Source organism: Ascaphus truei, chromosome 8, assembly GCF_040206685.1.
Source record: "Ascaphus truei isolate aAscTru1 chromosome 8, aAscTru1.hap1, whole genome shotgun sequence".
Classification (NCBI taxonomy): Eukaryota; Metazoa; Chordata; class Amphibia; order Anura; family Ascaphidae; genus Ascaphus; species Ascaphus truei.
The window spans coordinates 35,169,487-35,186,163 of NC_134490.1; the positions used below are offsets into that span (position 1 = coordinate 35,169,487).

At 49.5% G+C, this 16,677-nt stretch overlaps 1 protein-coding gene across 1 annotated transcript in view; it reads right to left on the reverse strand.

The window, feature by feature from the left end:
• Window positions 1-7,059: 7,059 nt before the first annotated feature.
• Window positions 7,060-16,677, reverse strand: part of PTPRS (protein tyrosine phosphatase receptor type S) — a 170,790-nt gene continuing 161,172 nt past the window's right edge. Inside the window, exons 33-35 of the mRNA XM_075611406.1 lie at window positions 12,618-12,772; window positions 11,191-11,326; window positions 7,060-9,557 (exon numbers count right to left, since the gene is read on the reverse strand). Coding sequence (XP_075467521.1) covers window positions 9,489-9,557; window positions 11,191-11,326; window positions 12,618-12,772 — 360 coding nt within the window. The 3' untranslated portion in view covers window positions 7,060-9,488. The remainder of the gene's footprint in view (window positions 9,558-11,190; window positions 11,327-12,617; window positions 12,773-16,677) is intronic.

Sequence of the window (16,677 nt, forward strand, 5' to 3'; positions counted from 1 at the left end):
TTCTATTTACAGCTAAACAAATCAATCTTCCCCTGATAACTGCCTTGTGGGCTTCCTAGAGAGGATACGCGACCAACATTTGATCTGGAAGAAGCAACTCCATTCTCTATCAATTTCAGATAGGATCTCAGGGATTTTCAACAAGGACTCATTCAGTCTCCAATGTGGTCTATGAGATATAATGTTGTTTATCAATTAAAAGTTCCACTATCACATGATCTTACCACATGATGTTATGTGTTTTGGAGAAAAGAGTTGTAGGTAGCAGGGAAGCATGAATACAAATATAGTAATTCCCGGAATATGACTGATGGGGATTTGAGAAACAAAAGGGTTAATCTCTAGTTAGAGGGTTCAATTCTCACCAACCGGCAACTAAATTAAGGTTCCGTAGACCACCTAGATCAAGTTTTAATATCAGAGTTCCTTTGTGGGCTGCTAGGAAATGTGGACATGGCTAAAGATGAAATGCTAGGTTAAAATCCCCTCCTAGGATCAGCTGACTTCCCGAGACACTGCCCAGTATACCCAAAAAAATCTATCAAAGAATTTAGAGCCAATTTCATTCAAAGCGTATACATGGGCTGATACTATACACCTCATATACACTGACCATGGCCCCTTGCAGATACACTTACCCACACTCCTACTGTCTTTACGTTCCCCCTACTTACCACTTAGATTGTAAGCTCTTCGGGACAGGGACTCCTATTCCTAATGTTACTTTTATGTCTGAAGTGCTTATTCCCATTATGTGTTATATGATTGTCAAGTCTGTTACGGCTGTGAAGCACTGTGTAAATTACTGGTGCTATATAAAGATATACTGTACATACATTAGCAATAGTTAGGTCGTGACCAGACTTCTAACCAGTATTATAAATCTACCATTCCTTATCCACTCTCTTGGTTTTAGAAACAAAAGGGTTCACTAACTACTCCCTTCTTGACCTGAGCTAATGAAAGGAATATTAGAATGGGAGGGGTAAGGGGAAGGAGGTGGTGGGGGGGGGGGGGGGTGAAAGAAAAACCCTCCCCTCTGAAATAAACCAGTAACCACCAGATATCTTAAATGATCACATATGTAACAATAACTTCAAAGGAACCTCGGTGAATTACTCTGATAGAATAAGGTGGACAATCTCCAAATTGTATATTAAGCGAAGCCCACATCTTGTAGCTGTTGTCTCGCTGGAGTTCGCAACTCCATCCGTGATCAAGTCAGGGGTAAAGGTATAGAAACCAGGAAGTATAGGCTGGACATGTATAAAGACAAAGCAGTGAGAAAGGCCTCTGGTCCAGCTCTGCGTCAAAACAGGTGAACTCTCCCTGTACCGAAATAAGCATTGCAGTGATCTAATCATATATTAGTCAGCCATTGCAAATAGCTCAGGATCTGGTATTTAGACGGGCTATAAGTATTATCTCGGAGCATAAGAGGTGTTCGAGGTCTAGGGAAGACCAATTACTTCTCAGTTGAGAAGGGGCACCGAGCATGGAGTTATAACCTGGACAAACTGTCAATTAGCTCAGAGGATTTGTGGAATAAAAGCCTTTGAATATGACAATAATGTGCGAATGCCTGTGCGGCCACGGACGGATGCCCTTCTGATCTGGAAAATAAAGGCACGTGGTTGGGAGATGAGGTGCTAAAATTAAAACGAGTAACGACAATGAGTAGGTCAGAGCGCCCAGTCAGGACCGCAGGCTAAGGGTCTCCCCAATCCCCTGAACTCAATGACTACTAGGTGTGACCTAAGGGGTCAGACAAGAGAGACGACACAGGTAGATACCGTATTTCCTCGATTGTAAGACACCTTCGATTGTAAGACACACCATCGATTTGGCCCTTACAATTGAGGAAAATTACTTTCACTCTCCATGTTTCAGGAGAGGTCCCATATCAGCGGAGGATGAAGCGGGCGGCGGCGGCAGGGGAGGTCCCACGTCTGCAGATGGTTGAAGATGGACGGTGGGTGTGCAGCAGCAGGACAGGTCCAAAGTCTGCAGGTGAATGAAGATAAGACAGCGGGCGTGCGGTGGGGTGCGGCGGCAGGAGATCATAATAGCAGGAGAGCTGAGCAGGAGCAGAGCGGCATAGGGGAACGGCTTGCGAGGTGCACACTGTAACCGGAAGTCAGACACCGGTCAACTTCCGGTGTTACAGTGTGCACCTCCCAAGCCGTTCCCCTACGCCGCTCTGCACCTGCTATTATGATCTATTAGCCGCCTCCGCCACCGCACGCCCGCTGTCTTCTTATCTTCATTCACCTGCAGACTTGGGACCTGTCCTGCCGCCGCCACCGCACTCCCACCCGCTGTCCATCTTCAATGATCTGCAGACGTGGGACCTCTGCTGCCGCCTCCGCACACTTCGTCCTCCGCTGACATGGGATCTCACCTGAAACGTGTTAAAAAAAAATTAATACATCGATTCTAAGACGCACCCCGATTTCCGACATGTGAAAATCGAAAAAAAGGTGCGTCTTAGAATTGAGGAAATAGGGTATATGAAATTCATGGTGTCTGTGATTAAGACCCCAGCCCCGTACAACCCATCAGTTGCAATATGAACCCCTTTATTGGGGAGCAGGAGTTTTGAAACGGGTTTGTAGAGCTCCAACGTAGCAATGGGCTATACCTTATCTAATCCCGTGCGGTATATTTGGATACCTATAAATAATTAGGCCGGGTGGCTCCAGCTCGCCACGTTCGTAGGCGCTTCTTAACAGACACTATATCATCTCAGATGTGCACCTGCCTTCCGATTAATAGGTTGAGTGAGGGTTCTCTTTCTAGATACACAAACACACACGTTTAATGTTGTAGCATATGTTGAATAGCTTTTAATAATTGGGTCAGAAACCTACCTTGAAAAAACACATGGTGCAGGATATATATAATACATTCAGCAGACATCAGGGACCGACGTCTAACTTAGGGAAGAAAACTGAAGTGATTCTAAAGGTGCATAGTTCCGAGCGAGGTTGAAAAGCATTACTTTACTCTAAAGCGAGTTCCCAGCACACCAATAAGAAACAAAGCCAAAAATACACGAGACATTAATAGCAAAAAAATAGAAATAATTTACTAGTGCTTAACTGAAGAGAAGTAATAACCACCAAATGTATAAATCAATCACATTCGATTAAAACAAGTCTATGCACATGAATGATAAAAAAAATACACCAAAGCGATATACTGTACGTATATACAAATAAAGATACTGATCCACTATGCAGGATACAGGGAGGATGCCAGGTAAATACAGAAAAATGATCACAGGGGCGACCCTCTGCTGCAGCTCTTCAGCCACTGGAACCACCACCGCCACTTCTACAAGGAGGTACATTTCAGGCGAGGGGTTGGTTTTAGGGCAGGTTGTTGACTTTAGGGCTTTTAGCCGTTAAGGTAAGGGCTTTAGGGTAAGGGGTAGCGTTAGTATTAGGAGTTAAGATTAGGGGGTTTTAGGGCAAGGGCTAAAGTTGGTGACTTACCTTAGCGACGAAGCGGCCGAATGTCCTGTGGGTGAGATGAGCAGCGGCGTAATGGCCACCACCAAATGTCCTTGACCGCCACCAACAGGCCGGCTATTAGGGATATCCCTGCTTCAGCATATCAGGCTAAATCAGTGGCTGTCTGAGCCACCTGTGCTGAAGCAGGGATATCCCCACTACTTGGCCAGTTGGTGGCCCTTAAGGACTGGAATTGGCCACTTCTGGTATCGAGCATAGGGGACATTTTTTATTATATATATATATATGCAAATGTAAATACAACTGTATGCTCATCTGCATGTCTTATATATATATATATATACACACACACACAATTTTTCAAACAAGGTACTGTAGTTAGATGCTAAGAAAAAGATGCAGGAGATTTCTAGAAAGGACATTATAGAAGATCATCAACTTTTAGACTGTAGGAAATATCTCTAGAGCAGTTAAGTTTAAAAACAGGATTACTTTAGAGACTTTTGCATAGAACGGCTAGAAGATACCCAGCCATACAACAGCTTGTGCTGCTGCTGCTGCTGCAGAGAGGTGCTGGAGGAGCTGGGCAGGAAGACATGGGGGGTGAGAACATGTGTGGTGTCCTTCTCCCCGCTCTCCCTCCAGCATGCAGAGGCCTCTTCTGGGCAGTCACTGAAAGAACCCACAACATGCTTCAGTCTTTATGGTCTTAATTCATTTTCTAACAAGTTTGAAAGCATGAAAAATACCAGAATGTTACCAAAAGTACAGGGATGGGGGTTTCTCTCTTGTACGGATTGGCTAAACATCTACATAGTAGAAACTGGAACTAGAACGTGAGCAACTAGTTACTTCAGCAATATTATCCACAGAACATTTAATCAAAAAAGCAGGTCCATCAAATGGTGTAATAAGTGTCTCTACTTTTTCAAAGTCTCCATTGAGAAGCCGAAACGTTGAGCTAGTAGACACGTATTGTACCATTTGGTGTGCCTGCTTTTTTGACCTTTCTAGATAGTACAGTTTAGCAGAAGCACCCACTCCAATCTTTTGTATTATTACTGTCACTGTGTGCCCCGACACCTTTACTATATGTATTACATGCAAAAAGAAAGTGCACAGGTCATAGTGTGAATCTGTATACAGTTATATGGTTACAACAAAAGGCAGAATATACCCAATGCTACATCCAATGTGACAACACATAGTTAAATACTTCAATATTAGTATTCTCATGAGTAAGGGTCATTTAGTTAAACCCTTTGTCCGACGCGTTATAAGCCTGCAGCCACTTTAAGTAGCAGGTTTTCCATGTACATGTGCAGGGCAGGTCCTCTGAGGCCATCCTCCCTCCAGCAGAGGTCAGAGAATACTAATATTGAAGTATTTAACCATGTATTATTTCACATTGGATGTAGCATTGGGTATTTTTTTCTCTTTTGTGGTATACATTTAACCACGCTCAGTAGCACTCCTTTTGAATATATATATATATATATATATACACACATACATACATACATATATATACACACACACACACACACACACACACACACACAGTGTTCGATAAACCTATACATTTGCTAGCCCCGGGCGAGTGGATTTAACATCGTGGCGAGCTCCTATTGGCCCAAGCAGCACACATTTGGTACTAGGTGGCGAGTAGATTTTTTTGGTGATTTGTCGACCTGTGTGTGTGTGTGTGTGTGTGTGTGTGTGTGTATGTGTGTATATATATATGTATATATATATATATATATATATATATATATATATATATATATGATACCGTTGTTACGCGAAATCAAAGGGCAGCACTCAGGTAAGTAGGTAAACAAGTTCTTGTATTGAGAAACATTTACCTACTTACCTGATTGCTGCCCTTTGATTTCGAGTAACAACGGTATCGTATATGATATTTTTTATGGGATTAGCACCTATCTATAAGGATTTACCAGTGGAGCTGCCGGCTGACATCTATCCTATATATGTGTGGTGGGTTCTGGGGTTAGAGATGACTGGGATTGTGTGTTCATTACATGTATATGGTTATTGAGAATTGCGCACTTACAATACAAAACAAACAGTGCTGATGTGTAGTGACCAGACAACTTTGAAACCACTACAGAACTCAGATTTTGCCTTACAACCAGTCCTGTTTAACCATTAACCAGGGATCCGGATAGAACATGGCAGCTCTGAGGGAAAAAGCAGTCCTTAAAGAGGTTTTACCCAGTACACAGGGTGCTGCATATTCAGCTCCCTCCAAACAGCTGAGGCAGAGGGCAGGGGTGTTTGCATCCCCCTGCCTGCTACCCCCTTTAACTTTTCTCCAGCATCGGCAGTGTAATTTGACGTCACAATGGCATGTTAATTCGCATTGCCATGGCAATGCTGCGTCATTTGACCCTGCGTTGTCATGAAGGCCTCGCACGCTCCCCCAGCATTTTATTTAAATGTTGTGAGAAAGAGCGCGGGGGCTTCTGTAAGCACCACGCCACACAGTTTGCACACCCCTGGCATAGGGAATGCTCTTTGCTTCACCAGCTGGGCTTGAGAGCACAGAAGGCTATCGCTGATGAAGTCACATGTCAGTGACAAAAACACGTTGTATTGCGTTACGGAGGAAACTCAGCCCAGCTGGTGAAGCAAAGAGGATACCCTATTCTCAGCTGTTAGATGGGAGCTGAATATACAGCACCCTGTGTACTGGTTAAAACCTCTTTAAGGACTGCTTTTTCCATCTGATCTGCTGTGGATTATCCGGATCCCTGGTTGATAAAACAGGACTGGTGGAAACCACTATGGAGCTCAGCTTTTTCCCCTACAAAAAGTGTCTGGTGTCTATACATCAGCATTGCTTGTTTTCTATTTTATTGTGTTAAGTGCGCAATTTGCATTCTTAATAACCATATAAATGTGTACAGATTCACACTATGGGCTGTGCACTTCCTGTTAGATTTTGGTTGAAAGTGGATCTTCCTTTCTGAAAGCTGCAAAAGACCATTTATGTTCCTTATACGGAAATCCTTCTAATATTGGAATCGCATCCTTCTAATTCAAACTTTCACTTCAAGAACTGGTATATGATGTTGTGTGCACTTTTTATTTCTTTGTTCTGTTCACGGTCACAAGGTATACGATACATGTACACTGATATATTATATTTATGGTATTGGTTTTTACACTTATCACTCACTTTGAGATTGTGTGTTCGGCACTCGAGATGGAGATTTAGAGATATAAAGCTATATATACATCTGGACCTAGCACAGAGTATTTGGGGTACCAGTGTACATCCTATTCATAAGGAAATTATATCATTAATGTACAGTTGCATTGGTTTGCGATGGAGACGGTGTTTCCCGATGAATGATTAATTCGATTCGAGTTCACTGTATCTTTCTTCCACCTCTGACAAATGCTGTAACATATGATGTGACGTTATACCGTGATCTGTGACATTGTCCCACCGCATATCCTGCACCCTTTAGCTGCCCACATGCTTCGATACAAGCCATGGCCATTTCCCACCTTGACATTATTTTACGTTGACCAAGAAAAGGGAGAGGGAGTCGGGTTCGTCCTTTCAATCTTTCTTTAATACAAAGTCGATATATCTACATACATTGTGGTGTCAAAACCACATTTCATTTCTGTTCCAAATAACAGTTGGAAAGCGGCAGCACTTTGCTCTTTACAAAGAAGAAAATGTGCGGCTTTGCAAGTCCCATTTTAACCTTCATGTGTCAGTAGTGCTGAAGGGGTCACCATGTTACTAGAAGAAGACACAATGGAAGGAAAAACAACGAATGGGTGAAGATTGTACCTTTACTTGGCTCCGCACTCTCTCTCTCACACACACACACACACACACACACACACACAGACATTCCTTAACCTCGTAAAGATATCATCGCCCCCAGACATTCCCTGTTTCCCGCTTACATTATAATGGGAGTGTAAACTTCATCTTTGAGCTTATTATAATATATATGCGCAACGGAGAGTCATTTTAACTCCAGAAAGCCCTGTGATGTTTGTATCTGTTTGAACTGGCTTGCTGTGATTTTCTTACGCCACGAGTGCATTCTGCAGTTTCCTGGCTGTGCTGGGGGTTTTTTTTTTGGATTGGGTGGGCTGAGAAGGAAAGATCCCAGTAGCATACTGAAGTAATCAGTGTATCCTTGCATTACACCCGTTCCTTCTACTGAATGTAAGAACTTCCAGTGGGGGGTGAGAGGGGGGGCGAGGATGCCGTAAAAGGGGATAAATTAAGAGTGGTCCACAGCACCTTCTCATATGTCCCCTCCCCAGAGATAATGAAAATAGACATCTGTTTTTAACTAGGGTACTTCTTCCTTTTGACTTACAGTAATAAAAAATAGCATTTTGGGCACTGCTGCTGCAGGAAACACCCCATGTAAATATTCAATCCTCTTACTCTTCCCCTTTGGAAGTAAAGTCCTGCACAAGGCCTCTGGTTCTACAGATCCAGGTGGGGATTCTTTATCAGCGGGTGCAGATTGTCTCTGCTGAAACAGAATAGTAGGCGGCCGGCTTGGAAAGCCTCACTAGGGTTTTGCTTCACCTGACCTAGAGCGATGGGCAGAGAAAAACATTCTTATGATGGTTCCTCCCTTTCTAGGGTAGAAAAGCAGTATGACAAGGAGCGGCAAGCACTGTATCTTGATATAGATATATAACAGGCATCACACGTAACATCTCTACAGTGAAAAAATAGACCGTCTTTGAACAGAATATGAACATATAAGTACATTTCTCTTCATTTCATTGACATATTCATTTGCTTAAAAAAGGAAAAATACAATATAAAAAAAAAAAGGGTCTGGGTTTAATGTCACTTAATTGGATACAGATACAATGATACTTTAAAGCAGGCTAACTCGCATACACTCAGTCACGTCTCTCAGAATTATTATACAACTAGGGCACTTCATAGATTCCGGACTCACTGCGCCATGGACATATAAATACACAAAAAGGGACACTTGGTTGGAGATTGGCTGGAAAGAAGTATCCCATCAAATAAAAGCAGATTGATGTCCTAGTCAAGAGGGCTGCCCGGTCCCACTTCTCTCCTATTCGGGTCAGGGAGGCGAGCACAGACCAGATTGGGTGTTTTGGTGGTGAATCTGTAAACTTGCTTGGAGATTATTATTATTATTATTGTTTTGTTAAATGAAGCATCTTCTGTCAGGGGAAAATGGGAGAAGCAGGATCCAGTAGAATGAAGCCACCGAAAGACCTCGGTAAGGAGGAGGAGGAGGGTGAGCAGTAAGCCATAATCGAAACGTGAAAAATATTGAGAATTGGAAAGTAAGGAATGTTGCAAGTCAAAGGCGAGCAGTTTGCACTCGGAGGGGCAGTGGTAATGAATCCAGGGGCCTGCTTGATTCGACTTTGCTGCCTCTGTTATGGGCGAGGGCTTCTGGTTAGGTTAAGACATCAGCTTAAAGAATTCCGAGTTCGTCGGTTCTGGAATACTGCACGACCGCGTGTGCAAGCGTCTGCCTTCAAAGAGCGAGAACCGAGTGTGTAAATATAATGAACCGTGAGGATGCAACAGAGTCTGAAGTCCCTTCCACTCTCCTTCCATTAAAGTACATGAGTTCTGTGCCTCTGCTGGGACCACTCTCTCATGTGTGTGTGAGTGTGTGCGAGTGTGTGCGAGTGTGTGCGAGTGTATGTATAAGGCCCACAGGCACAGGTGTATCCCAGATCTGTTTGCAGAGGACACTGCTTGAGGTATCAGCCCTGAAGCAGCTTGAAATAGATGTGACTTTACAAGTCCTGAAAAGTCTGGTCACACCACAGAGTCCCCCAAAGGGGAGTCCATATAAAATGTTTTCGACCTCCCCTCCCACCCCCTGGTGCAGAAGTCCTTCCTTGTTTGTTTTTGGATTTATGAGTTCAAGCTCTTTTGGAGGGTCAGCAGAGGCCGCACAGGACTTCACTGGTTGGCAGAGTCTGCAGAACAATGGCTTTTTATGTTGCATAGTGATCAAAGCTGCCCAGATACTCCAAACCTGCCTGGTAGCAAAACTGATACTCATCCTGAAACAGAGAGAGAAAAGGGGAGTTACCAATCCACTACTTTATTCTAGTCCTATAAATCAGGATGTATGCTACGTACTAGAACACAATATTCTGGTAGTTACATGTTCTAACTGGTCAGTGACACATGTGAATGTAAGGACTAGTCCTAATATTCACTCGGTGCATACAAAGGGTTCATTGCTGCGATTCAGTTGTGTGGCAGAGGGGTATTTAATCTCCCAATCTGGGTAGCAGCACTGTGTCCCAGTATCTTACTGTGGGATATATGTAATGGCCTCCTCTCTGACACAGGTCATTTATTACGGATCTTATTAGCACAAAGAAGTCTCCTTCACCCCTTCAATGCATTACTCTGTAGGTACACGCAATGCTCTGCAATGCATTACTCTGTAGGTACACGCAATGCTCTGCAATGCATTACTCTGTAGGTACACGCAATGCTCTGCAATGCATTACTCTGTAGGTACACCCAATGCTCTGCAATTCATTACTCTGTAGGTACACACAATGCTCTGCAATGCATTACTATATAGGTACACACAATGCTCTGCAATGCATTTCTCTGTAGGTACACGCAATGTTCTGCAATGTATTACTCAGTAGGTACACGCAATGCTCTGCAATGGATTACTCAGTAGGTACACGCAATGCTCTGCAATGCATTACTCTGTAGGTACACGCAATGCTCTGCAATGCATTACTCTGTAGGTACACGCAATGCTCTGCAATGCATTACTCTGTAGGTACACGCAATGCTCTGCAATGCATTACTCTGTAGGTACACCCAATGCTCTGCAATTCGTTACTCTGTAGGTACACACAATGCTCTGCAATGCATTACTATATAGGTACACACAATGCTCTGCAATGCATTTCTCTGAAGGTACACGCAATGTTCTGCAATGCATTACTCTGTAGGTACACGCAATGCATTACTCAGTAGGTACACGCAATGCTCTGCAATGCATTACTCTGTAGGTACACGCAATGCTCTGCAATGCATTACTCTGTAGGTACACGCAATGCTCTGCAATGCATTACTATATAGGTACACGCAATGCTCTGCAATGCATTACTCTGTAGGTACACGCAATGCTCTGCAATGCATTACTCTGTAGGTACACGCAATGCTCTGCAATGCATTACTCTGCAGGTACACGCAATGCTCTGCAATGCATTGTTGTCCCCTCCGGCACCGATGGTTGAAAGCGGCAACCCACCCAAAAATACAAATCGTTAAATTGCCTTAATATATAGTCGTTTTGCAAATAAACGACTACAATGTGTGCAGGGTCACCATTAGAAAGTCTCACAGTCATCTCCCAATGTCGCAACTTTCTAGAGAGCGACGGAGAAAGCCGGACCCCACGGCCATTTTGTGTCCCCCAGGCAACTTGTCTTACCAAGTGGAAAATTGCTTATAAAAAATTGAGCTGTGCGGATTGCCGTTTTGAAAGGTTTATAGCTAAAGTTGTGTGTTTATTTATTTCTTAATGCTTGTGTGACAACGTTGGCTAACTTAGATGTGCTGCATTTCCCCATTTATAATCTGGTGTTTAAGTACTTTAATGTGACTTTTAGTAAGTTCTTAAAACTGTGTGATTTCAAACCCTTGCGCTGCCCGTCTCACCTCCGTCTGCACCATGGCTGGTCTTTGTGTTCGCAGCATCTTCACCGTCTGGAAAATATCTACCACGCCTTCATAACGCATCCTCTCCAGAACTATACTGAGCGTGATGAACACCCCGGTCCTGCCAACTCCAGCGCTGCAGCGGAGAGGGCAAAGGGTCACGGGGGATCGGCACAGCGCGTCGAGAGTGCGCGTCAAAAAGGGAATCCGGGCACAAGTACAGAACTTCACAATATATTAATAATACTCAGCAAAGGACTCGGTGCCGCCCGAAACGCTACACGTCCAGATGCTTCTCAAAATAAATCTGTACACACACACACACACACACACACACACACACACACACACTTTGTGTCGGCGCTCATACCAAAGATACAAGACAAAAGGTTAGACTTGAATTAAAAAAAAAAAAAGAAGAGTGATATATGATAAACATTTAAATGTAATAGAAACACAAATATATTGTTTTATAGTTGTTGCCATTAATCTTTTAATAGCTACCTATAGTGAAAATCAATGGGCTGCAGGATCATTAAGCACTGAACGGTTAATATAGCCGAGAATATGGGAGGAATAAGGCCCGTTGTGGGTGTAAGATAGAGAGGGCACATTGTCTACTACTGTGATAAGAGACAGCAGAGTATTTATATCCCAGAGTATTATGGATGCTGCACATTCCTCCCCAGGGCAGCGTTGTGTGGATGGTACCTCCGGTAACCAGTGAATGTCTCTAACCTGCCCCCAGAAAACGGTTCAGGACCCATATACTATAAACAGGGGTGGCCAACTCCAGTCCTCAAGGGCCAGCATCAGGTCGTGTTTTAAGAATATCCCTGCTTCAGCGCAGGTGGCTCAATCAGTAGCTTAGTCAACGATTGAGCCACCTGTGCTGAAGCATTAAAACCTGACCTGTTGGTGGCCCTTGAGGACTGGAGTTGGCCGCCCCTGTCCTAGAACACAAGAGAACCATAAACGTCTCACTCTACCAAAGGCTGCGATTATACAGCCGAACTGCAGGGGGCGCGCGCGTGTGTGACGTCGCAGAGCGACACGTGCACAAGCACATGATACCGCGCGTGCGGCTGCTGGCGTTAATCTGTTTTTTGATTGGATTGCCGCGTCACGTGATGCGGCAGTCTCCACCTGAAAACAAATTTTGTAAACGCTCCAACTGTCTCCCCACTTTGCAGTAGCAAGCGAGGAGACAGTTGCATTTGGTATATGCAGTTTTCAGTTTCAAGTTGTTTTTTGCGCCGCACGGTGTCACCACGAGCGTTACAGAGTATAATCACAGCCTTAGCACAAACTCCAAGCTCATCATTTATTGCATTCCCCTCTAGCAGTGCGGGACTTTATTGTATTATTTATATTATAATACACAAGGCAGAACCGGATTTGAAAGCGGTCACGTTGATTTTTCATACCTGCAATGAACAGAGATCGGGCCGTCCTGGCCAAACTGCTCCTTTGTCTTGTGCACCTGGCCAATAAAATCAATGAAGCCTTCTCCTGACTTAGGCACACCTTGTTCTGGCCAATCAGTAAACTGAAACTGGCGAACTGTGCGCGACTGACCATCCTGAGGAAAGTGAGAGAGTAAGGGGACCGCCGTGTCACACACTGGCAGTGATCAACATTAGCATAGCTTAGCACTAGTTACTCAGCAGAATATCATATCTTATTGTACAGAGGTGATGAGAAGCCAGAGGAACAGACGTTACTTGTGTTCTTTCATTTTACACAGTGCATGGTTTTTTTGGTATCATGGATAGCACAGGAATGAGATGAACAAACCCACAACCAATTAGAGCAGGGTTTCCCAAACTTTTTTTTCCGTGACCCGGTTATTTTTGAACTTCTCCTTCGTGACCCACTAAAATTTTATCGCCTATACTGGCCTATAGGGCCTGCACAGACACACACACAGCCACTGATACACACACACACACACACACACACACACACACACACACACACACACACACACACACACACACACACACACAGACAGACACTGACACACACAGCCACTGACAGACACTGACACACGCAGCCACTGACACACACACACACACACTGATACACACACACACACACACACACACACACACACTGATACAGATACACACACACACACTCGCTCTGCCCTATACCCACACACACTCACTCTCCCCTATACCCACACAGACACAAACAGTGAATTACAGGCAACGACGGATGTGAGTGACTGGAGAGGGGGCCAGGGGCACTTGGGTGGGAGGGAAGGGGCCAGAGGCACTTGGGTGGGAGGGAGGGAAGGGGCCAGAGGCACTTGGGTGGGAGGGAGGGAAGGGGCCAGAGGCACTTGGGTGGGAGGGAGGGAAGGGGCCAGGGGCACTTGGGTGGGTGGGAGGGGACCAGGGGCACTTGGGTGGGTGGGAGGGAGGGGACCAGGGGCACTTGGGTGGGTGGGAGGGAGGGGACCAGGGGCACTTGGGTGGGTGGGTGGGTGGGAGGGAGGGGACCAGGGGCACTTGGGTGGGTGTGTGACAGGGGACCAGGGGCACTTGGGTGGGTGGGAGGGGACCAGGGGCACTTGGGTGGGTGGGAGGGAGGGGACCAGGGGCACTTGGGTGGGTGGGAGGGAGGGGACCAGGGGCACTTGGGTGGGTGGGAGGGAGGGGACCAGGGGCACTTGGGTGGGTGGGAGGGAGGGGACCAGGGGCACTTGGGTGGGTGGGAGGGAGGGGACCAGGGGCACTTGGGTGGGTGGGAGGGAGGGGACCAGGGGCACTTGGGTGGGTGGGAGGGAGGGGACCAGGGGCACTTGGGTGGGTGGGAGGGAGGGGACCAGGGGCACTTGGGTGGGTGGGAGGGAGGGGACCAGGGGCACTTGGGTGGGTGGGAGGGAGGGGACCAGGGGCACTTGGGTGGGTGGGAGGGAGGGGACCAGGGGCACTTGGGTGGGTGGGAGGGGACCAGGGGCACTTGGGTGGGTGGGAGGGGACCAGGGGCACTTGGGTGGGTGGGAGGGGACCAGGGGCACTTGGGTGGGTGGGAGGGGACCAGGGGCACTTGGGTGGGTGGGAGGGGACCAGGGGCACTTGGGTGGGTGGGAGGGGACCAGGGGCACTTGGGTGGGTGGGAGGGGACCAGGGGCACTTGGGTGGGTGGGAGGGGACCAGGGGCACTTGGGTGGGTGGGAGGGGACCAGGGGCACTTGGGTGGGTGGGAGGGGACCAGGGGCACTTGGGTGGGTGGGAGGGGACCAGGGGCACTTGGGTGGGTGGGAGGGGACCAGGGGCACTTGGGTGGGTGGGAGGGGACCAGGGGCACTTGGGTGGGTGGGAGGGGACCAGGGGCACTTGGGTGGGTGGGAAGGGACCAGGGGCACTTGGGTGGGTGGGAGGGGACCAGGGGCACTTGGGTGGGTGGGAGGGGACCAGGGGCACTTGGGTGGGTGGGAGGGGACCAGGGGCACTTGGGTGGGTGGGAGGGGACCAGGGGCACTTGGGTGGGTGGGAGGGGACCAGGGGCACTTGGGTGGGTGGGAGGGGACCAGGGGCACTTGGGTGGGTGGGAGGGGACCAGGGGCACTTGGGTGGGTGGGAGGGGACCAGGGGCACTTGGGTGGGTGGGAGGGGACCAGGGGCACTTGGGTGGGTGGGAGGGGACCAGGGGCACTTGGGTGGGTGGGAGGGGACCAGGGGCACTTGGGTGGGTGGGAGGGGACCAGGGGCACTTGGGTGGGTGGGAGGGGACCAGGGGCACTTGGGTGGGTGGGAGGGGACCAGGGGCACTTGGGTGGGTGGGAGGGGACCAGGGGCACTTGGGTGGGTGGGAGGGGACCAGGGGCACTTGGGTGGGTGGGAGGGGACCAGGGGCACTTGGGTGGGTGGGAGGGGACCAGGGGCACTTGGGTGGGTGGGAAGGGACCAGGGGCACTTGGGTGGGTGGGAGGGGACCAGGGGCACTTGGGTGGGTGGGAGGGGACCAGGGGCACTTGGGTGGGTGGGAGGGGACCAGGGGCACTTGGGTGGGTGGGAGGGGACCAGGGGCACTTGGGTGGGTGGGAGGGGACCAGGGGCACTTGGGTGGGTGGGAGGGGACCAGGGGCACTTGGGTGGGTGGGAGGGGACCAGGGGCACTTGGGTGGGTGGGAGGGGACCAGGGGCACTTGGGTGGGTGGGAGGGGACCAGGGGCACTTGGGTGGGTGGGAGGGGACCAGGGGCACTTGGGTGGGTGGGAGGGGACCAGGGGCACTTGGGTGGGTGGGAGGGGACCAGGGGCACTTGGGTGGGTGGGAGGGAGGGGACCAGGGGCACTTGGGTGGGTGGGAGGGAGGGGACCAGGGGCACTTGGGTGGGTGGGAGGGAGGGGACCAGGGGCACTTGGGTGGGTGGGAGGGAGGGGACCAGGGGCACTTGGGTGGGTGGGAGGGAGGGGACCAGGGGCACTTGGGTGGGTGGGAGGGAGGGGACCAGGGGCACTTGGGTGGGTGGGAGGGAGGGGACCAGGGGCACTTGGGTGGGTGGGAGGGAGGGGACCAGGGGCACTTGGGTGGGTGGGAGGGAGGGGACCAGGGGCACTTGGGTGGGTGGGAGGGAGGGGACCAGGGGCACTTGGGTGGGTGGGAGGGGACCAGGGGCACTTGGGTGGGTGGGAGGGGACCAGGGGCACTTGGGTGGGTGGGAGGGGACCAGGGGCACTTGGGTGGGTGGGAGGGGACCAGGGGCACTTGGGTGGGTGGGAGGGGACCAGGGGCACTTGGGTGGGTGGGAGGGGACCAGGGGCACTTGGGTGGGTGGGAGGGGACCAGGGGCACTTGGGTGGGTGGGAGGGGACCAGGGGCACTTGGGTGGGTGGGAGGGGACCAGGGGCACTTGGGTGGGTGGGAGGGGACCAGGGGCACTTGGGTGGGTGGGAGGGGACCAGGGGCACTTGGGTGGGTGGGAGGGGACCAGGGGCACTTGGGTGGGTGGGAGGGGACCAGGGGCACTTGGGTGGGTGGGAGGGGACCAGGGGCACTTGGGTGGGTGGGAAGGGACCAGGGGCACTTGGGTGGGTGGGAGGGGACCAGGGGCACTTGGGTGGGTGGGAGGGGACCAGGGGCACTTGGGTGGGTGGGAGGGGACCAGGGGCACTTGGGTGGGTGGGAGGGGACCAGGGGCACTTGGGTGGGTGGGAGGGGACCAGGGGCACTTGGGTGGGTGGGAGGGGACCAGGGGCACTTGGGTGGGTGGGAGGGGACCAGGGGCACTTGGGTGGGTGGGAGGGGACCAGGGGCACTTGGGTGGGTGGGAGGGGACCAGGGGCACTTGGGTGGGTGGGAGGGGACCAGGGGCACTTGGGTGGGTGGGAGGGGACCAGGGGCACTTGGGTGGGTGGGAGGGGACCAGGGGCACTTGGGTGGGTGGGAGGGGACCAGGGGCACTTGGGTGGGTGGGAGGGGACCAGGGGCACTTCGGGGGCCAGGGGCACTTGGGTGGGAGGGAGGGAGGGGG